This window comes from Castor canadensis, chromosome 17 (genome assembly GCF_047511655.1).
Source record: "Castor canadensis chromosome 17, mCasCan1.hap1v2, whole genome shotgun sequence".
Lineage (NCBI taxonomy): Eukaryota > Metazoa > Chordata > Mammalia > Rodentia > Castoridae > Castor > Castor canadensis.
The window spans coordinates 52,290,364-52,312,998 of record NC_133402.1 but is presented as its reverse complement, the minus strand read 5'-3'; the positions used below and the strand labels follow the sequence as shown (position 1 = coordinate 52,312,998).

The window sequence follows — 22,635 nt, the reverse complement described above, 5'->3', positions numbered from 1 at the left end:
TAATTAAAATGAGTCACCATAACACATAAGTTTTTTTGGTGGTATTGGGGATTGAACTCAGGGCCTCACGTGGACTAACACACGATCTACTGCTGACATCCCCAGTCCTTTTGCTTTGTTTGCTTTTCAAATAGTCTTGTGTTTTTGCCCAGTCTGGCCTTGAACCAAGATCTCCCTACATCTGCCTCCCAAGTAGTTGGGATTATAGGCATGAGCCATTATACAAGGCTTGTTTTTTGGAAATAGGGCCTCATGCTTTTACCTGGGCTGGTATCCGACTGAAGTCCTCCTATCTCCACCTCCCAAGTAGCTGGAATTACAGATATTTGCCACTGGCAATACATATTTATTGAGTCCCTACTCAATAAATCTAGCACTAGGCTGGATCACAGTGTCAAAAACCTGACTCCTGTCTCTAGTCACGAGTATTTAAGCCTAATGGAGAGACAGACTTTCATCGGTCATTCAAATAATGGAAACCTACCCACAAGTAAATCACCTAGCATGTTTGCTAACAGCTGCTTGGGACTTAACTCCAAATGAAAGTCACAGAGAGATATCCTGGCATATAGGAGAGAAAGAAAGAAAACAAGGAATTAGGGGAGATGATTTGGCAATTTTGTCTAACATTTTATGTCTTCTCTGCAAAAGATGAAATCTCAAAATATCTTAGCAGTTTGCCCAAGGGCTCCCAGATGCCCAGAAACACATCTAGACAACCCAACTTATCTTTAAAGCAAATACGAGTGGGCACCTCAAGAAAGAAGTCTTCCCAGAAGGAAGATGACCTGAACAGGGTACTGGGCTGTTTAATCCCCACAGCCTAGCTTTCGTTGTTCACCAGAGCCTTGTAGGTGTGGGTGATTTGGCACAGGGGATCACCAGAAACAAAGCAGGCATTCTTAACGCTGAAACACGACATTAATCTTAATGGCAGATTCATTCGCAATGATGCTTGACCGGCCTGGCGCCCTTCAGGAGGCCAGTAAAGAAGTGCCACAAGGGTTGCCAAGGGCGGGACCCAGCCATTGCTCTGTGGACACAGTGCAGGGCAGGCGCCCTTTGGCTTGAGGCCATGGTTGCTTTTCCTTATCCCTGGCGCAAGGATCAATTCTAATTCTCAGTGAAGTCTGACTCAGAAAGAGTCAACCTGCCATGTCCCCACCTATGCACCCACCTGGCTGCTATTTGGCCCTGATCCTTCCTCCTGGCCTCTCGTGCCCCCAGTCCAGTCTCCTGGCACAGAACTGATGACAGCTTGTCAACCCCACAGGTCCGGCTCCCTTCACACCAGTGCTTCACAACTGGGAGGGGGTTTAGCAAAGTCTGGAGACCTTTTTCAAAGTCACAAGCTGGAGGTGCTACTGCTCTTAGCAGTCAGAGGTCCAGGACGGTGTTAACATCCTACAATGCACAAGACAGCTCCCCAACACAGAAAGGTCCAGCCCAAACTCCTCTCTGCGGTACTGAGGCTGAGAAACCGGGTTCTACAACGTGATTCTGAGTTCCCTGAGGGAGAAGAAAGTCTTACACCTGAGTTTGTGGCTCTAAAGGTTAGTGGAGTTGCTGGTGCATCACAGCTGTTCAATAAATGTTTGTTGAATGAAAAAAGATCAGATTGGCTCAACTGCCGTTCATTTCCCTGCATGACACGTCCTGCCGCCGCCCATCCTCCAATCACTCACTGATTCAGCAGAACTACCTGCATTTTCTTTTTCTGTGGTGCTGAGGATCGAACCCATGGCCTTGTGTATGCCAGACAAGTACTTTACCGTTGAGCTACATCCCCAGGCCAATATCTACCCACATTTTACAGTTGGATGGTGAATGGTATAGATTTTTCTTCTTTCTAAAAGAAGCATGATTTTACTGCTACTGTTAAAATGATGCATGCTGAGTGTTAAATATTTGAACACAGAAAATGTACAGAACATTTGAAAGTCACCCTAATTCTGTCTTTAGCAATAACTTACTAACATTTGGTAATCATGATTCCTGACCTCTTCTTATGCTAATTTCTTACAGATAGAATTCTTAGTGGTACTTCTAATGAAAGGGTCATCATATAATTCACGTTACTGTAAAACGAAAATACATTTAATTTTACTTGAATAGAAGACAACTTAAAACCAGAAGGAACCAGAAGCCAGGCAGTAACATTTCTACTGTCATATATCTCTATGCTTTCTCCCTCAATTGCTCCCGAAGCACCAGTGGCTTTCTTCGTTTATCTATTGTCTTATCCATTCTTTGAACAATTTTTTAGAGCAACAATGTTATCTTCACTTCTTTGAAATTTTGAAGAACTGCGTTCTGCTTTTCCCTTGAACAATTCCTCTTCTAATGAGGGCTAGTTTGCCTTCTGGATATGATTTTTCTTCTCTCTGGTACAGCTTCTGATTAATCATCTGAGTTATTCCCAACAAAGCTTAGGAATATCTCTGATCATTAAGCATCCACGAATAGGAGCTCCTGTTGATTGAACACCTACCTTATGGGGAGGTGTGTCTGGGAATGGGCGGTGACTTTGGCACAGGTGTGTTGTCTCAAACACTTTCCACCAAATCAGTTAATCTTTCACCTTAGAGCTACATCTTCCTCCAACTGTGAGCACTGAAGAGACTGACAGGCCTCACACAGAGCCCCAAAGCTGAAGTTTCCCTGTGCTGTCATAGTCACTGTCACCTTTTATCCTCATTGTTAGTTGTAGATAATACAAACAGAATATTTTTGGTGTCCCATTTTTTTCTGCCTCCTTGGCTGTTTCTGTATGTATAGTCCGTTCCTTTTCTTGGGGGTGGGCTGATGGTACTGGGGTTTGAACTCAGGGCTTGGCACTTGCTAGGCTAGTGTTCTACCACTTGAGCCACGCCTCCAAGCCCTTTACACTCTGGTTATTTTGGAGATGGGGGTCTCACTTTTTGCCCAGGCCAGCCTGGACTGCTATCCTCCTATTTTACATTTCCTGTTGTAGCTGGAATGATAGGTGTGCACCACTTTGCCCAGAGTTTTACTGTTGTTGAGATAGGGTCTTGCAAACTTTTTTTGCCTGGACTGACCTGGAATCTCGATCCTCCTGATCTCAGCCTGCCTTGTAGCTAGAATGACAGGCACGCACGCACCACCACACCCAGGTATTGGTAGAGATGGGGTCTAGTGCTTTTTTGGGTGAGGGGCAGGGTCCAGGTGAGCCTTGAACCACAGTCCTCCTGATCTCTGCCACCTGAGTAGCTGGAATTAGAGGAGTGATCCACTGACACCCAGTTTTGCTTTAGTGGATTTTTTAGGTAGGGTCTTGCACTTTTTTGCCCAGGGCTGCCTGCATGCTTCCCATGAAGCCGGGATTATAGGCGACACCAGGGTCAGCTTATTTTTTGAAATAACCAGCTTGGGCCATGCTTGGACTATGATCCTGATGTCTCCACCTCTCTCAGGGCTGGGATTACAAGTGCGAGCCACCATGCCCACCCTCCCTGTTCCTTTTAAATCTATAGTGCCCCTGGATTTTGTTCACCGGGTTTTCCTGGACTATGACACTTACTTTTAGAAAAACCTGTCCCCAGCTTGAGAGCTAAGCTGGTGTGTGTGTCAGCCGTCCAAACCCTTCCTCATAAGGATCCAGATACAAAAATAGTCAGCTTGTTCTCATTTGTGACTTGAAGCTATTGTCATTGTTTATTTCTTTATTTTTAATTAATTTTTTTTGGTGAGTAACACAAAAGAGGAATACTGTTTTTTAAAAAACACAATTACTTTGCTATTCTTAACTAGAAGTCCTGCTTTTACTCCTGAATGACGCAGCTGACGCAGGTGAGAGCCATATTCTCACAAGTTGTATGGTTTCAACAGTACATCATAAACTGCCTGAGCCTCTGGGGCTATAACGCCATAAATGCACATCCTCTACACGCCAGGATTTCCAGGATGATGTTTTCTAAATTGAAAATATTTTCCAAGAGGATGTAAGCCCGCTACACCTTTTTAGGAAGTGAAACAACTAGCAAGTACCTCTTCCATCTGTCTGAGCACTGTATTAGCATTTGGAAAGCACTCTGCTGGCAATCAAATGCTGCCCATTGTCAACAGAAGCTCGGTTCTTCCATTTTCTCTGTGGGAAGAAGATGGGTATGCCTCAAGATGCAAAAATGTTTTCTTGATGAAATATAATAACTAATTCTATGAACCACTTCTGCTCAGAAAATACAATGTGTAATAAATGCGATATTCTCAGCCAGTGTTTACCTGTGCTCAATTTTGAAACATTTTATATTGTGAGGAGGGGGAAGTGAGGGAACGTTGGTGAAAGCTGGGTAACCAAATAAAGAGCAAAAAGAAAATTGTACAATGAGACCAAATAAACCTAATTTAGACTCTGAAGCAGGTGTTGAAGTGAATCCCATTAAATTTAGCTCTTCTTATTGGATAACGATTTTCTTTTATAGTCTTTGGGCTTTTCTAAACAGTCGAACACAGAAAAATTTTAAAGTCTGCATTTAAGAATCCAACAAATTAAAATAAAAATATTCCCAAAGTGTTCTATAACAAGTAACCTAATTTGACTCTCAGAGACATGCCTAAAATACCGGAACTTTTCTTTCTTTTTTTTCCCTCTAACTTTGGTTTTTATAAAGCTTTGTAGTTTTTTGGTTTTTTGGTTTTTTGGTGTCGTACTGGAGTTTGAATTCAGGGCCTCATGCTTGCTAGGCAGACACTTTACCACTTTACCTACACCCTCAGCCGATTAAAAACTTTTCTTAATAGTCATAGAATATGGCAGAGAAATGGAGTTCAGACTTAGATGACATCACTGGGCACCTCAATCAGCCTAGCAAGTAGGCCAAACTTAGACTGCTTCTCCCCTGGTTGACTGCCTTCTTCTCTTTGCCTGGTAATCTCTCCTAATGGGTAATTTTACAGCCAGAAATTTCCTACCTTAGCTTCCAGGGCCTTTCTCCCAAGTTCTTGGTCAGCCCTATTTTGAGCAATATCCTAAGTCAGTGTCCTGGAGAAAGTGAGTCCCAGTAAGCCATCCCACTCATTCTACACCATCAGCCACTGTCAACCCAGCTTCTGGGGCCAGGCATCTCCTTGTGTACAAGTGCTCTTACCGTCTTCCTCCTGGAGCCTGGTGTCCCGGGGGGGCCTGGCCAGCCTCTTCTACCCTGTCGAAAGGACACACAGACGTGTGATGGTGATTACCCTGCTCTAACGTGGTTCCCCTTTAATGTCCATTTGTGCACCAGTGAGGGGGATGGTTTGTTCCAATGACCATTACCTTCCTCTGGAAGGAAAGGGCCTAACTTCCACTGGCTACAAATCCCACCTCCACGTGGGACATGAGGGTCAGGATGACACAGCTTCATCTGCTCATCGCCACTGTCTGCCTCGTGCTTGGGTTTAGACTGCGCTTGGGGCACAGGTCAAACTGTGCCCACGGGGTCTCATAGCATGGTGTGCACGTGTCGGGTGTGGCTACTGATTAGGGTTTCTACCTGCTGATTTCTTCTTTGGCTACCCTGTGTAGATGAAGACTCTATTATGAATAAAATCTCGTGATATCCAAGTCTTCCCAAGGTGCAAAAGTACACAGTCATGTATGAGTCTAGAAAACATATAAGTAGGCGTTTTAGCCTACTTTGCAGATGAGAAAATTGAAGTTTATATGGTTGCTTCATGCCACGAAGCTGGTAATGCAGAGGGTAAGACAGGACCGAATCATGTTCTTCCCACCATATCAGACCTCTTCCCTAAGAGAAGTTACGAATGACACACTCATCTAGAGGAACCAGAGACACACATTATTCCAGGTATTTTTTTTAAATCCTGAAAACAGGTTAAGGTGACCAAACTGTGACTGGTGTGATTTAATGAGCTCGGTCTCAAGAGATTTTTTTTCTGAAGGGTATGAGCCATATAGATCTATCAGATGTTGTGCTTTTTATCATATGTCTTTTTAGGGTGTGTGTCAACTGGATAATGGGGAAGACCATCATCTCTTATGCTAGCACAGCTTTAAAATTTTTTTTTAATCAGCCATTCCTAAATTTTAAATAGACGTTCGTATTCATGAAAGAAGACCTCAAGGGTATGGCTTGGTGAAGCAAGTCATCCCAAATTTAGAGGAAAGAATTTTGGTTTTGGTTTTGGTTTTGTTTTATGGGACAGGGTCTTGCTAGATAGCCCAGGTTAACCTTGAATTTGAACTAGGCAGGATTATAATCCCCACTTTGGGATTGCAAACCTATACCACCAGACCCAGCTGAAAATGTCTCTGAGAATGGAGATATAAGGTGAGCTTGTAGAGAAAAGGAAGATGTCACCACAGAAGGCACAGTCAAGGGTAGCAAGGGGATACAACTTGTGTCTTATCCCAGAGTTGCTGGCAAACAGAACTGAAAGATCTTTTTGCTCCTAACAATGTTTTTTCTGTACCAAGTCTATTCACCAATTCCAAATTTTCTTATATATTGCTATGAACTTGAACATCACAGTCTGCTTCCAAATGCCCACATAATTACTTGTCTTCCATGTTCTCCTTTCAAGCCCTTGGGTCCTTGTATGCTGTTGTCAAATCCAGCAATTCCCTAAAAAAATAGAAAATAGAGAATAATTAATAGGCTTTGAATTTGGCAGGAAAAAATAGAAACAGGTCGAAATCACAAATGGCTTATATGAATTTTATTTTATTCTCTGCTTACCATCGCTAGAATAAGATGAGAGACATAGGTGGGGAGAAAGTCAGAGTTCACCACCGAGGGCAAAGAGAAGCCAGGGGACTTGTGACCTATCCTGGTCTGGACGTGCCCCTTCTTGTTACTCTCACCCCTTCTTGTAACTTTTCTTCTTTCTCTGGGGTCCTAGGGTCCTCTGGACTTGAGAACTGGTATGTTTCGCTCTCCTCTCCTCTCTGGAGAGGACGGTGTTCACAGTGGCTCCCAGCGCAGTAACGTAAGCACGCCGCACAGTGCTGGGGGCTTATGCCACCCGTACTTCCTTCTCTCCTGCTGGACACCTGGCTGCCTCCCTCGGCTAAGCCAACATCCTCATCCCTGCTTTCCTGGTTCCTAGGAAGTCCTGGAATCTTGAACTTTTCTTAGACTATCCATGCAAAGATTCCAGCAGGGAAAGAACACAGGCCCACACTGGGATATCACCCTTAGCCGGCCAAAATGAGTTCTTTCTAATTTGGGGCCACAGACAGAGCTACGTCTCCTTGATGCTTAGACAATCAATTGAGCCAATCCATTCAGCCAATACTCCAATCAATTTAGCAGAGACAGCAACTATCCAGTCCTGCTGAGTGCCAGCTGCCAAGCTGTTGGGCCGATAACAGCTCGGATTGTCTTCAATTAATCAATAAGCAATTTGCGATCACCACGCAGGACATACTGTTCTAGATACTTAGTTTTTGAAAGCAGAGTTTGGAGACTTATGGAGCATACAGGCTAATAAGGAGAAAAAGATGAACTTATCATTTATTTTATATAATTTATGTTACTAAAATGTATGTGAAACTTTAGTTTTTTTCGCCTACCTACCAAAATCATGATCATTTTCTCTATTTTTGTTTCTCCTCTAAGTTTAAATCATTATCTCTTAAACCCTTCAATATTAGGAAATTATATTTTGGTGAAAGGGGTAAGGAAAAGGAATGTGAAGTCTGGAATTTCATTCCGCTGAACATATAAGCCCTTTAATTCGATTGAAGAGGTAATGCAGAACAGAAGTTATACCTTAGCACATTTTATAGACTAGCACACTCTAAACTGCAGCTAGACAGTTGCTTTGTCAACGTATGAACTGGTCTTGTCTTTCTGTAATCTATGCAACTAGAGAAAAGATCATTTAACACAAATTTAGGATGAAACATGTGCTTCTAATAATCATATGATCTCCAATGGGAGCCTTACTGGCCTCTGTAGATTAATGAGTTAGCTTAATTTTTCCCAAGAATTACATGAAAAAAAGTCTTGCAGTCACCATGGGAAGTTCTAAATACCAACCGAGCTTTCAGTTGGCTAGAAATTCTATCTGCATAATCTTAGATTTCCAAGAAGTTATCCCATTTGCATGCACGCCTAAGAAAAATCTGGTCAGATGTGTGCTCTATTTATTCTATCCATCTTGCTCTACCAAATTTTTTCCTGAAATAGCAACCCACTAAAACCTCACATTAAAAAATAAAAAGCACAGAGTTGTTTTAAATATGAGATTCTCATTTCCAAGAGGGTGGACAGAATTGTTATGTATTGAAAAGCTATCCAAAGTTAGTATGGTTGCAAAACAGCCCATCATGGTGGGTCAAATTTTCAGCCATCTTGAAGGCATAGAACATTTCTTTTGAAATATAATTTTTTTACATTATACAGGTTCTTTAAAAATGCCATATGATACCACAGTACGTAGCAAACAAACAAGAGGAAATTCTGGTCAAAGTTGATGGAAGTTGTTTATCAATGCCACAAATGAATTTTTGGCCAGGATGTCTAGATGAAAGGTCTGTGAACCAGAACAATTTCTTAATGACGCTTATCTGTGGATAGTTTTTTCCTGGTTTTAAATTAGATACTTTGAAGTTGTGTGAAAACTCTCAGGTCACCAGACTATCAGCAGAAGATGTCACCAAGTAAACAACATTATCTTCAAATGTCAATATCTCTGGTTTTTATTTTATTTATTTTTTTATTTTTTTGGCCAGTACCGAGTTTGAACTCCAGGCCTCATACTTGCTAACTGGCTAAGCAGGAGGTCTGCCTCTTGAGCCACAGCCCAGCCCTTCCTCTGATTTTTAAATAAAGGTGTCTTTGACATATCCCTAACACTTACATTTGATATATAGTACCAAAATAATTGTAATTATTTTTCTGATCAATACATTTTATATCAGAGGAGGATATATTAAGTAAAAAGTCCCATAAATTCCTAGTTTCTCCACATCCTCAGCAGTCAGTATTACCAGCTTTTATAAATCGTAGCCATTCTGACGGGTACATGGTCCACAGCCCTCCTCGTACTTGGCTGGTGGGAGGGTAGATCAGTACAAACTTGTGGAACTGGCCGTAGAGATTTAAGCTGGCTATAAGCATACATGTCATGATCCCCAAATTCTGCTCCTAAAGTATACGCCCAATAGAATGTATACAAGATTGCACCAAATGACGTGGACAAGTAGTCATAGTGGCACTACTGCTAGTAGCGATGACTGAAAACAACCCAAATGTCTATCAACAGTCTTCTAGATAAATCATGCACTGTCTATGACAGTGAGATTAACAAAGGGTTGTCGTGCACAATGAGGACAGATCTCCCAAGCATGCAGTGGGCTAAAAGAAGCCAGGCTCAGAGGAATACACCCCACTGACCCATTTATGTAAAGTTCAAGAGCGGGTGGAACTCATTTGTGGGGGTAGGATAGCAGTTTTTCTGGGGAGTGAGGGCCTGAGGGGGCTTCTGGGATGCGAGGTTTTCTTGCTTCACCCAGGTGGTGCCCATACAGGGGTTTTCATATTCGGCAGGCCATGGTTTTCTGTACAGCTGTCAACTTTAGTTGTCTGTTTATAGTTTTATGTAGGCATACAGCTGTAACTGGACAGTCACAGTCATAGTTATAATTGTGTATTTATAGTTGTATATTTATAATTGTGAATTTATAGTTGTATATTTATAATTGTGTATTTATAGTTGTGCTATTTTCTGATACATGTTACAGTTCCAGCAAAAAGTTCCGTGAACATTTTCAGACAAGCCTCAGTCCTGGTTCACTTAGGTCTTGGAGATTTTCTTAAGCTCAGGCACAGTGATGACAGTCCTGCTGAAGTTCCACAGGACTTGGTGGACTCCCTGTGCTGGTGGGTAGCTTGGGTGTGGTCATGCCTGCTCTACTGCATGGTGTCCCTGTGATAGCAGGCACTTTTGTGTCATAAGTTTTGCCTTGAGTCCTTGGATTCAGGGAAATAAGGCTGATATTCTCAACAGAGAGAGTTTTGGAGACAAGAGGAGGAAGAAAAAGTGACAGTTTTGTTCCTTCCATTCATTCATATTTTGAGGTTCTCCAGGGAAGGTAATGGGAGTGGGCTGGGATTCCTTCCTTATTCTGCAGCACAAAGATAATTCTAGATTTGAGAAGGACAGAGCACAGGTACCTGGCTTTAAAATTCTACAATTATGGCTGGGATGTTTTAAACCAGAATTGTTCTTGAAATATTTCAAGATGGAAACATCTCTCCCTATCAGAAGGGCCCATGGGACCGAGTCCCAACCACAATCCACAGGCCCTGCAGCCCAGATGCTCACCGGATCTCCTCGCAGGCCCTTAGCTCCACGGTCACCAGAAGCCCCTGCCTTTCCTGGGCTTCCCTATGGGTCAGACAAAAAAGAAATGAGAATTTTGAATAAAATTAATAAGCATACACAAAAAGCTCATATTCTCCCTGGTCTGAATAACTAAATATTTTTCTACTGAGGTTATTTATTTATTTAAACAGGGCCTCCAACTCGAAATTTTCCTGTCTCAGCCTTCTGAGTACTGGGATTACAGGTGCATACGACCACTCCCAGCCTTTGTTATCATCTTTCTTTAACAAGGCAGCTGAGACTCAGAAAGATCATGTAATTTGCCCATGGTGGTGGCATTGACTAGAAAGTGGATTTCAGACTCAAAACTGGAAGTGTGGCTGCTGTTGTATTCTGGATGGGAATGAGTGACAAGTACCATCATGCCTTACCCCACAGACCCCCTTCGACACCCCCCACTCCCGTTCTCAGTGTGACAGTTGCCTCACCACTCTTTGTATCTGCTTCTTCCCAAGTAACCATGGGAGATTCCCTGCCCTAAATTTGACTGTGTGACTTGCTGTGGTCAACAGAAAGAGATAGGAACATTGCTGTGAGAGGCCCAAGCCTAGGCCTCAAGAGGCCTTGTGTATTGCTACTAGCTCTCTTGAGCATCTGCCCTGGCCACAAGAAAGTCATGGCCAGGCTAGTTCCTGGGCCAGGAGGATAAATGCCACATGGAACGAAGTCCCCAGCTAACCTACAGACATGAGCCAAGGTCAGTAACGCCCAGCCTAGAGCAGCTAAACACCTGAGACACATAAGAAATTAATGTTTATTGTATGTGACTGGGGTTTCATAAATGCTTATCCCCAAGTAATTTTTTGGTGATATATGGATACACCTAGGATAATTGTTTTACTTCTATTAATTATACCTTTAATTTCAAGTACAGATCTTTCGTTCTCTATTTATTGCATCCTTACCTGGGACCCTTCATCACCCTTGTCTCCTTTTCTTCCAGGAAGGCCACTGTCACCCTAAAAAACAGAAGAAAAAACTCAAGATTCCCCCTTTTTGGGGGGGTAGTATTGAGATTTGAACTTAGGGTCTCATGCTTGCTAGGCAGGCACTCTACCACTTGAGTCATGCCTCCAGCCCCAAATTCCCACATTCTTAATGGGAAATAGCTTAGTAGCATTTCTTGCGTAGAAGGAAGAAACTCTACCTGTTCTCCATTTAATCCGCCAATTCCGCTGTCCCCTGCTTCTCCCTGAAAAGACACAAGTGATGAGACCACAGTGCATCACCACCTTGTAGAAAGAAATCAGGAACCAAATAAAAAGTTTTGTATTTCACATATAGCCTCTTTGTTAGGCTGTGCCTGAGTAATATCAGCGATTACTTTCAGTAATACAAACTTCAATAAATAGTAACTATAGTCTATAATAAAAAAGAAATGAACAAAATGAAATAGTTGGTACGAGAAAAGTTCACTCTGGCTGTAGAATCTACCATTCACCAGTAATCCCCAAAACAAGAATAATCAGTGGGCAACAGATGGGCAGAAAAATGGATGGGCCTGGTGCCATACCTCCTGTCCATTCAGTCCTCGGGTTCCCTGAGAATGGAGAGGACAGTCACCGTTAGTGTAGGAAGAAGCACTTAATGCTGAGAAGATGTCATGTCCTATGCAACACTTACCTTAGGTCCTTTGGTGCCATAGCATCCCTTAGTACCTTGCTCTCCCACTGGTCCAGCAGCTCCTCTTTCTCCCTGAGAAAGAGCACATGTCCAGATGAGCTTTGGCTATTGTAATCTGGGACTCCACAAGGAGTTTGAAAAAAGTGTGTAAGTGTCTATAGTTTACAAGCTGGCATTCATGCTTATAAAAAGAATGGAAGTCAATCAGAGCTCCTTTGATGATAGCACTTTTCTGGGAATGCCACCTGCATACTGCCTGCATGGGGTGTCTCTCTCCCAAGTGGTTACCATGTTGTTTCAGTCTTCTTAATATAGTATTCCTACAATCCCAAGCCAATTCTAGGAACTGTCTGCCTTGTACCTACTGTGGTAAGACTTTTATCTGCAACCCCTACCTTGCATCACTCAGAATGTCACCAACGCCTGCTTTCTGCTCGCTCCCATCATTCTCACCCTGTGTTTAACATCATTCACTGACTGCTCATCAACCGGACATAACTCAGATTCCATTCAGGGTATGTAAGACTCCCAATGACCTCACTGCCTCCGGTCCTGGGTTCCAGTCATGATGACCACATGCCCTTGAACTCACTGCTCCCACTGTAGATATGTCGTTCCTCACAAACTTTGCTTGGACACATTCCTGTTCGCCTTTCCAATGTCTCCCCAAGTATTATCCCTTGCTTGCAGCCTTTTCCTTCCAACTCCTGTCACAGCTGGAATCGAGGCCACTGGGTTCTTCTCCTTCCACCCTTCTGTATACCTTTTTATGCATGTAGTATATCCCTGGCGTGGAACAGCTGAGCCATTTGTGTCATTTGTTTTACCACTGGAAGGTCTCTAAGGTAGGAACCATGTTTTTTTCTTTGATTGACTTTTCTAATTTCTAGGGCTTAGAACTAAGCCTCGCCTATAAAATATGTAATTAGTGAGCACACTGGGCACTTTGATAAATAATGTAGTGGATGATAAGACAATTATATCTTATTAATTGAAGGTATGGATGGATGTGTGGAAGGAAGGAGGGAGGGAGAGAAGGAGGGAGGGAAGAAAGGAAGGAAGGAGGAAACGAAGGAGGGAAGGAAGAAGGGAGGAAAGGAGAGAGGAACAGAGGAGAGGAGAGGAAGAGGAAAAGGGGAAAGGGAAAGAGAGGGGAGGGAGAGGTGGGAAGGGGAGGGAATGGGAAGGGAAGGCAAGCAGCCCTTGATAAACAATGTACAGAGCTGATCTGCTTTTTCAAAATGGAGCAGGAAGGGGAAATGGCCGTGATATGACTCCCCTAGTGGAGAGGAGACTTTTGCATTGAGTTCATTGTGCAGTGCTGGAGATGGTCAAAGAGGAGACAGCAGACAATAATCTGTTGGAGAACAATGGAAGGCATGCACAACAAGGATTGAGAAAGACCTGAGATTTTACACACCAGTGCTTAGACTCTGACCTTTGGTTTCCTTGTGAAATAATGCATCACCTCATAGCTGTATTTTTAGGAATAAATGGAACTGAACCAAGGCCTTGACTTACAGCAGTGCCTTCCTCTCCCAAGTAGCCTTCGCTGCCTTTAAAACCTGAGGGTCCCTGGAAAAATGAAAAGAGAAAACATGAGAATTCCATAGACTAAGAACCAGAAGGACCCAAGCAAACTTTACAGTTTCACTTCATGTGCAATAGTAAGGGTTTGAAAAAAACCCAGTCCTTCCTCCCAATGTAGACTGCATTGACACACATAAAGAGAAATGGAATTTTCACACAAGAATCCAGAAAATTCAAGGGCGTGTGTAGGTATCGTAACATGGTCTGTAACTCTCTCCAGGATTATTCATAGTGCTGGAGTTTCTTTCTAGACAAACATCCAAGCAAGCACAACTACATTTTCCCCTAACAGACTAGAATTATCTTCTCATTAAAATAACGTCTTTAGGATTTATGCTATACATAAAAAAATAGACCACACACGACTCTATCCTTTCTGAACCCTGGATTTTTAAAAAACTTCTACCGTTCTCTTTAGATGAACTTGAAGTATTCGGGAAACAGTCCTGAAGACTTCCTTCAGAGACATTGCTCACGATCTGTGAGTTACAGTGCTTCTATAAATTATTCAAAAACCAGCACATGTACAAATAAGCAGAATAAAAATTATTAAACACATCCCACAGTGTGTTTATACATATTTGAACATTTCTTAAAGTTCAAAAACTATTTTATTTAAAGGTCATACACTTTTTCGGGGTTAGGAAATATATCAATTGATGTCACTGATTACTTAAAAAAAAATTGTCCTGTTTTTTGTGTGTATATCTGTGAAACATCAATGTCTTCACATCTGTTATGGTTGCATCATATGCCGTAGCTCAACTTTCCTAAGACTACCCAAAATACCTACTTTCTTTTAGTGACTCTGCCATCGTTAAAAATGGAAATTGAAGCCAGGCATAGCAGCTCACACCTATAATCGCAGCTACTTGGGAGGTAGAGATTGGGAGGACAGCAGTTCAAGGCCAGCCCAGACAAAAAGTTAGTGAAATCCTATCTCAACCAAATGTGAGGTCATGTATGCCTGCAATCATAGTTTTATGGGAGGAGTATGTATGTAGATCGCAGCACAAGGCCAGCCCTAAGCAAAAGTGTGAGACCCTAACTGAAAAGTAATTAAAGCCAAAAGGACTGGAGACTTGGCTCTAGTAGTAGAAAGCCTACGAAGCACATACAAGGCCCTGAGTTCAAACCCCAGTACCACCACCAAAAAAAAAAAAAAAGCAAACTTATGAATTCTTGGTATTGAGCAGGCTTTCATTATTCAACATGAGGGATCACTGCTGACTTTTCTGTATTGTTGTCGTCTGTGTTCAAACACTGGGTGATCAAGGATCTTGATCTGAAACTTCGTTAAGAACTTAAAAAAATTCTGATTTAGAATGCCAAGGGAAAAACAATCAACCCCTACCTAATGTGATGTACACAAAGAGGAGTGTAATAAATGGCTATGTGGGAGACTCTATCTACAAGTCAAATCACCCCGTATTCCTGCCCAAGCCCACCCCTGAAAGACATACCACCCTCCAAACACAGTGAACCATACACCTGAACTGGCATCACCTTGTTCCCCGGTGGTCCAGGATCTCCGGCTGTGCCATCTGCACCAAAGCACTTGCAGAACAAACAGCAGCATGTCCTCTCAGCAACATTGACCTTGAAGGAGTGGGAGAAATAAATTTTCCCAAATCAGCACCTGTGCTCACCATGTGGTCCAGGTTTCTGCCACACTTTCAGAAGCCAGGTCACCATGGAAGTGACTGGGCTCTGCGTCAGTCTTTCCTTCTGTGGTGTGCATTTTCCACCATGTGAGGAATTCCAGATCAACTCAGGAATGTTTTTGTGTTCTGAAATGGCAGCATAGCCATGGGCAACTCACTGCATCCTGTTTTATCCGTGTGGTTGTGACCATCCTAGTCATGACCATTCGTTGTCCATTTCCCAAGACAGTCTTCCCCACGTGCTTTGTTCAGTAAAATGAGTGCATGCTGTTTTTCTGTCCCTATTAAATCTTAGTTTGCTAGGGAATTTAGACAGTACCCACTGTAACACTACCTGGAGCAGAGTCCAAAGGTAAATGCTCACATAACACTTTTGATAGGATTTCAAAAACAGTAATCATCTACCACGAGTTTGGAAACACTTGCTGTAGAGGGTGTGGGTGTGGAAAGAATGTGCTTATGCCAGCTAAAAAAACTGAATTATGTATTTTTAAATGTGAGTGAATTTTACCCTGGAGTTACTGAGTCCCGAATAGCTGACATATTTGATTGTATTTTCACAACTAACCCACCAGATTTATTTTCAGGAAAATTCTGTTTGCAGACAATGCTATACCTGGAGTTGGCTTAAGTGGTAGCGAGCCTGCTGAGCAAGTATGAGGCCCTGAGTTTAAGCCCCAATATCACCAAGAAACAAAAAGAAAGAAAGAAAGAAAAGAAAATGCTATGCTTCACTTTAATAAGCGGCACAATCTTAGCATTGCAAATGTTTTCATTAAATTTTTAGAACAACAAAAATAGAAAATCTTTGTGTTAAAGCCATTTAGCTATTTTGCCCTGTTTCCTGTTAAATATTTCTTTTCTAACATTATTAAATTTTCCCTGTTTTTTTTTCCTGAAATTTTCAGAAAAAGCAAAACAACTTGAAATGTGTTAAACCAAGCAACAACAACAAAATGGATTCTATAATTTCCTGTTAGGTATTAACATTTTCTTTGGCTCACCAAAAACTTACAGCATCAAATCTATACTATTCAGATTTAACCTGATCTCTAAAATTCAGGTTTTTTTATACAGTGTATGCATGTGACATCTAAAATCTAATAGGCTCATTTTGAAAAATAATGTCCTCCTTCTGTAAATTCCCACTATTGATTTCAAACATTACTAGACAGAAAAAAGGCATTTTGTAAAATAAATGCTGTCTTCCTGCATAGGACAGGGATTTCAACAAACTCTCATATTCATTTAGTAACTCTTTACAGAACAAATTGTTAAAACATCTCTTGGTGGAAAACAGCAGGAATGAACACTTCATTAGAAGGTATTCTGATACACTGATTAAAGACATTATGAATTATAAATAAATTACAAATAACTAGCCATTCATTAAGCCATGCAAAACTTGGTGATGTTTTGCCACAGAAGTTTTAAACCTTGTGTGTTTCTGAAAGAAGTTGACTAAGATGCATCTTCTATAGGTGTCGATGTTAGAAATAGATCACGGGGCAAGAATCTTGAAAGGCGAAGACAACTGTGAAAATCCTTCACTCACTTATAACAAGCTCACTGCTGTGATCTTTCCCTCTAGCATTGAACCCCATGTGGAATTTGCTGTCATTTACAGGCCATGCTGCAGGGAAAATACATCTACACACAAGAGCCATACTCCATATGGCTAGCTGTCACCCTGAGATCTGCAAGGAACATGAAAACCAGCTGGTGGCAGGAACAGCTGAGTCACAGTCACATTGCAGGATCTCTGGCACTTATGTTTCTAGACTATAATTTGGGCAGGATTGTTGAAACTATTCAATATTCATTCTCTTTTTCCTCTTCCTTCCTGCTCCTCCTTCTTCCTTGTTTTGCCAGTCACATCTATTAAATATGTTTGACCTATTTCTATCACATTTCTTTCAAACATCCTCTTAGTTAGGCTGTTCACTAATTCAGAAAAGGATTGTCTTCACTCCCAAATAACTGGAATTAGTTCAAATTCATACCCACTGATATTAAACCCACAGACAAGGTAATTGAAAAATGTAAAATTACTGGTTTCTGAATGACTTACCAGCTGCTTTGACAGCTGACTCCCAAGGTCCCTCATGCCCATCGTGAACTGTGTCCTGTATTCAAATCCCTTACCAAATTCAAGGTAAAGAAGGTCAGCCAGGTTGTTGGAATCAGTAGCTCCATCCAGAGCAATGGTTATGAGGGCGTTCAGGCCTGTTCAACACAGTTTGCAAGACTCCAGGTGAAGTGGGCTTGGTTACACTGACTTTTTTTGCATATTTAAATTGGTAGTCTCAATAAAGAGTTATCAGCAGAGTAGTCATTCTATTGCCTACCCAGCCACACAATGTAAAGCTAATAAGAGACATAACGATAATAAATCAATTAAACAGGAGACACAGGAAATTGTAACAGAACTTTCGGGATCCTGAGGACTTGAACTGAGACAGTAAGTAAAAAAAAAAAAAAAATAGATACACAGAGCATACTAATGTAACATTCAGAGGAATTCCCATATTAAGAATGTAAATGGGGCAAAAAAAAGAACATAAATGGGCTATATTATTGTCACTAAATGGGGGATTATTGAAGTCACAATGTCAGCTTCACCCAGGAGCTTATCAGAAATACAGCATCTCGCCAGTTGTGCAATGGATAACATGTCTGACTACATACAGAGCAGAAATACAGAATCTCTTGGGATATATCCCCACTTTGACTAATATCTCTCAATGAAGTACAGAACTGAATGAGAAGTTGATCTATTAAAACAAAATAGAGCTGGAGGCATGGCTCAAACAATAGAGCACCTAACCTAAGAAGCACAAAGGCCCTGAATTCAAACACCACTATTGTCAAAGATGTATAGAATCTTAGGCCCCATCCACTTCTACAAAATCAGAAGCAGTATTTTAACAAAATCCCCAGGTGACTTCTATGTAGATTAAAGCTTTAAATGACCTCATAAGGAATGGATAATCCTGTAGAAACTCAGGAATTAAAGACAGTAATAGACCAATGGCCAAGCTAGGAACAAATAACACGCAATCATTGACAGCTGTGGTTCTGGGAATTTTATGAATAAGAATATGTCAAAGAAAACTCTTAGGGATTAATGTAGGGTTGTCAATGACACATTTTACCAAATAAGAATATCAAATAAACCCAGCAATCATTATGGTGAAGGTAAGAGTACTGTCATTGGTAAACAGTAACTACCCACTTGGAAGCTGGTTAAGCACTTTTCATGTATTATCTTATCTATAAGATATAAACTCAACCCTACAGGTACTCAGATTTGGTCAGAACCCAATTTATACACAAGCACAGAGTCTTACAGAAGTTAAGTGATTGACTAATTTGCTATTTTTAGGTTTTCACCTAGATAGACTAATTCTAAAGACTTACACTTGAAAGGACATCTTAGCAAAAATGTCATATGGTGCATAGAGGCAGTATTAAAATTGAATACATTTAGCTGGATGAAAAATCCAACTCTGCTGGCACAAGTTTTCTCATTCTATAATGGATGAGGAAAGAATTATTTGGATAGGATTTGGGTAGTAATGTACCAGAGCAGATAAAGATACGTTTAAGGACTTGGCTGAGTAGATACCTTCTTATCTAGGTTAATAAGATGTGATTTTGAATGAAGTGAGGAATAGACGAAGAGAATAAATTTCATGTTGGAGTTACTCAAGTTTAAGGAGAGGCAGACATGTTGGAGTGGCTAGCTGAAATGAATAAGGGAAGAATCAACAAGGAATAACATCACCAATCTGTCCCTGTCGGCCTGGGACTCTCCTGGTTTTTGTGCTGAAAGTCCCTGGCCTGTCACAGGCCAGCCAGGACAACTGGTCACCCATCTAGAACAAGGAAAGAGGAGGGTTGTAGGGTGGGTTGGGACAGAAATGCAGAGCACACCAATTAGAGATCAGTAATTAAGAGAAGGTGTGCTCACATGTCTATTTATAAAGGGAGAAACTCTTCTCACATCTGATTCTCATAAGTTCCAGGAAATGTGAAAACTTAAGACTTACAAGAACCATGGGATTGTTCACATGCAGGAAATATGCATATAACTTATTAATAATCATTTTCTTCAGGATGAGGGAGTCCAATCCTACTCCTTTGAGGCTCATCCAAGAAATGAGTCATATGATCTTAAATACAGTATCTTCAACTCCCAAAAAAGGAATTAAATATCTCAAAAATTGAAAGAACAGAGAATCACTGGCTATAGGATATGAGATTTTTAAAAACTTAAACTAATTCAAACTCCAATCCACATGCATAAATTAGAAAGCCATATCCACCATCAAAGATCTTTTTCTTCTGGTCTCCTCTTGTTACATGGTGGTTGCATAGTTTACATGCATAAATATCAAACTTCAAATTAAGGAAGTTCCCTGGGTCAATAGATCATAGGGTCCATCAACGGAAGTCAGGTATGTTTAAATTTAGGGAGCCAATGGTCGTGGTACTCTTTGTCCATACTCAAAGCCATTTGACACTTTCCAAAGGACATTATGGTCATCATTCCTTCATCTTTTTTTCAAAGATTCTGAATTTCTGAGGACTTTAAAATCTAGCTTCTGAGTTGATACTCTTTACTACTTTTTCAGTGGGAGTTGGAAAAGTGAAGACTGGTCTTGGAATTCTGGGTATTCTAGAGCACTTCCTTGGGGAAACTTTAGCATTGTCTGCTAGAAATACATCTTCTCCCTCCAAAGGAAAGCTAAACTAACAAAACTGCCTACCCAAGACTCAAAGGTCATGTTCTCACTCTTAATTAAAATCTTCACTATAAGAAGCTGGATGTGAAAGTACACAACTGTCATCCCAGCTATGAAGGAGGTATAGGCAGAAGGATGGTGGTCCCAGGCCAGCCCAAGCCAAAACACAATTTAAAAAACCAATTAAAGCAGAAAAGACTGGGGGCATGGCTCAAGTGGTAGAGTATCTGCCTAGAAGTGTGAGGCCCTGAGTTCAAACCCCAGTACCACCAAAAAAAAAAAATCCTTATTGCAGCCCATGAACAAAGGCTAAGACTTAATAGAATAAGAAGCTGACAGCCTGAGTAAATGAAGAGAAGGATAAAAGCCTTTACTAGAAGGCTGTAAATCTAGAGAATTTTGCAATTTGTGTAAGACTGAGTAGAGAACCAAACAGAAAAGCCTAAATCCAGTCAGCCTGGATTGGATAACCTGAGAGGCAGATGTCTTAGGTCAGGTTCCCTAGGAGGAGAGCCTGAGGTAAGGATTTAGACGCACACAATTTGTGGAGGAAGAGCTTTCAGAAGAAAGGAGGTGAGGAAAGGAGGCTAAGGCCAGGGCAGGAGCTGAGCAAGACAGTGTTTCAGCTGGGGTTGAGTTTTCACTTGACCCTGGGGAACTCTGAAGCAAAAATTGTACCACAGCACTAATGTTGGTTGGAAGCAAAGGTCCAGCTCTTGTACTGTTGTTCAGGAGAGGGGAGAGGAGCCTTCCAGGTGAGGTGCAGTGACCAAGTGCAATTCTTAGTTAAGTCAGACCACATGGATGCATTTTTGCCTCCACTAATTCAAATTTCAATAAGACCTGACAATAAATCAGACTGGCTCTTGGTGCTAAAAGCCAAAATCCAGGACTTTAAAACCTCATAAATACCATGGTTGGTCCATCTGTGACATGAAGGAGCTGACTAGAAAGCCCTAAAACACGAGTAGACTTGCCCAGCAAGGTTAGCAGCTCTGGAAAGTTCAGCATTTGAACAATCCAACTCTTGCATTCCTTGGAAAAGAAGTCTTCTGTTCACATCCATTGATACTTCAGAAATAGTAATATTCAATCACGTGGGGTCAGGGAGAAAGGAACATTCTCCAGGAAAGGTTTGGAAGAAGAAATATAGTAACAGAAGACAAAGGACAGACCTTTGCATCCAGTGCTGTTTTGTACACATAGGACACGACGGAAAAAAGCAGATGTCAAAGTGTTCTCAGAGGGCCAGGAGGGATGGATCACATATGTAATCCTAGCTACCTGGGAGGCAGAGATCAGAAGGATCATGGTTCGAGACCAGTGTGGGCAAAATAGTTTGTGAGACTCCATCTCAACCAATAGCGGCACCAGTGTTGCACCTGTCATTCCAACTACTTTGAAGGTTTAAATAGGAGTACTGTGGTCCAGGATGGTCCAGACAAAAACATGAGACCCTATTCTAAAAATAACTAAAGCAAAAGGAGCTGGGGGCATGACTCAAGTGGTAGAGGACCTGCCAAGCAAGTGCAAGGCCCCAAGTTCAAACCACGGTACCGTCCCCTCCAAAAAATATGTTTTGAGAATACATCTGTTCTACTGCATGCATACAGAGAGCAACTGTCAAAATTTAGGGTTATTTGAATACCCAAGTTGAGCTTTGAGATCCCAAGGTTACAAGGTTAACGAGCACCCTTTTCCACCCTTCCCCCCACATTCAGCACCTTCTTTTCTAAGTTCATCTGATTTTTGTTCAAGATTTTCAATATCGTCATCCAAGCCATCTGAGAAAAGAAGGGCCACCTAGGAAAGTTCAAAAACAGAAAAATGAGGAGGAAGAAGTCGTTGCAACTACAGACCAACAAAGAGAGGCAAAGCGTGCTACCTTTCCTCGTGCGGCCGACTTGTTCTGAAATGCATCCCACAGAGAACCCAAGAGGTCTGTGTTGAGAAGCGACGGGCCATTGACTGCGACACCCTTCAGGCTGTTCAGTATGTTTTCACTGAAGATCTCGAACTTGGGGGAATATTTTCCCACGGCATTTGTCACTTGGAAAGCCACACTAACCTGGGTCTCCGTGCCCACCTCACAGCTTACCCCGTTGAGGGAGCTGATGGCACGTAAGATGTCTAGAAGGTAGGTTTCCATCCAAGGCTGGCCTTCAAGCAAAGTCTGTCCTTTCTGCTCAGTTGAGACATCAAATCCAACCACGACATCCACAAAACAATCTGGGGTTCAAGGGAAAATCATGTTTTATTAAATAAACAACACTTTATTTGATTCTGATGTCATGTCTGATTCTAGGGAGTTGGAATTCTTACTTCTACTCCAATCATAAAGCAAGAAAAGAAGGGACAATGTGACTCATGGAAGAGCCCAGACTCATTCTTTTATTGGCCAGGATAAAATCTGGATGGTTCTATAACAACCAAATTCTGAAATTTTTTATAATAGCCATTGAAAGATCCATTTAGATATATGCAGAATCATTTAAGTATCAGAAAAGTTAATAGTCTAAAATAAGAAGTTAAGTGCTGCTTAACAATTGAGCTCATTTGACAAATAATTAAATCACAATAAATATAAGGGAAAAGTAAAAACATTTCAACAGAGAAAATCATTTAGAACAAAATAAATTAAAGACTGGTTTTATGGT

At 41.5% G+C, this 22,635-nt stretch overlaps 1 protein-coding gene across 2 annotated transcripts in view; it reads right to left on the bottom strand.

Annotated features, from left to right (window-relative positions):
- Positions 1–22,635, bottom strand: part of Col6a6 (collagen type VI alpha 6 chain) — a 147,551-nt gene that overhangs the window by 61,306 nt on the left and 63,610 nt on the right. For both annotated transcript variants that reach the window (XM_074059390.1, XM_074059391.1), the window contains exons 9-20: positions 21,864–22,207; positions 21,703–21,781; positions 17,302–17,456; positions 15,073–15,165; positions 13,498–13,551; positions 11,977–12,048; positions 11,867–11,893; positions 11,501–11,545; positions 11,259–11,312; positions 10,294–10,356; positions 6,519–6,584; positions 5,109–5,162 (exon numbers count right to left, since the gene is read on the bottom strand). In XM_074059390.1, coding sequence (XP_073915491.1) covers positions 5,109–5,162; positions 6,519–6,584; positions 10,294–10,356; positions 11,259–11,312; positions 11,501–11,545; positions 11,867–11,893; positions 11,977–12,048; positions 13,498–13,551; positions 15,073–15,165; positions 17,302–17,456; positions 21,703–21,781; positions 21,864–22,207 — 1,106 coding nt within the window. The remainder of the gene's footprint in view (positions 1–5,108; positions 5,163–6,518; positions 6,585–10,293; positions 10,357–11,258; positions 11,313–11,500; positions 11,546–11,866; positions 11,894–11,976; positions 12,049–13,497; positions 13,552–15,072; positions 15,166–17,301; positions 17,457–21,702; positions 21,782–21,863; positions 22,208–22,635) is intronic.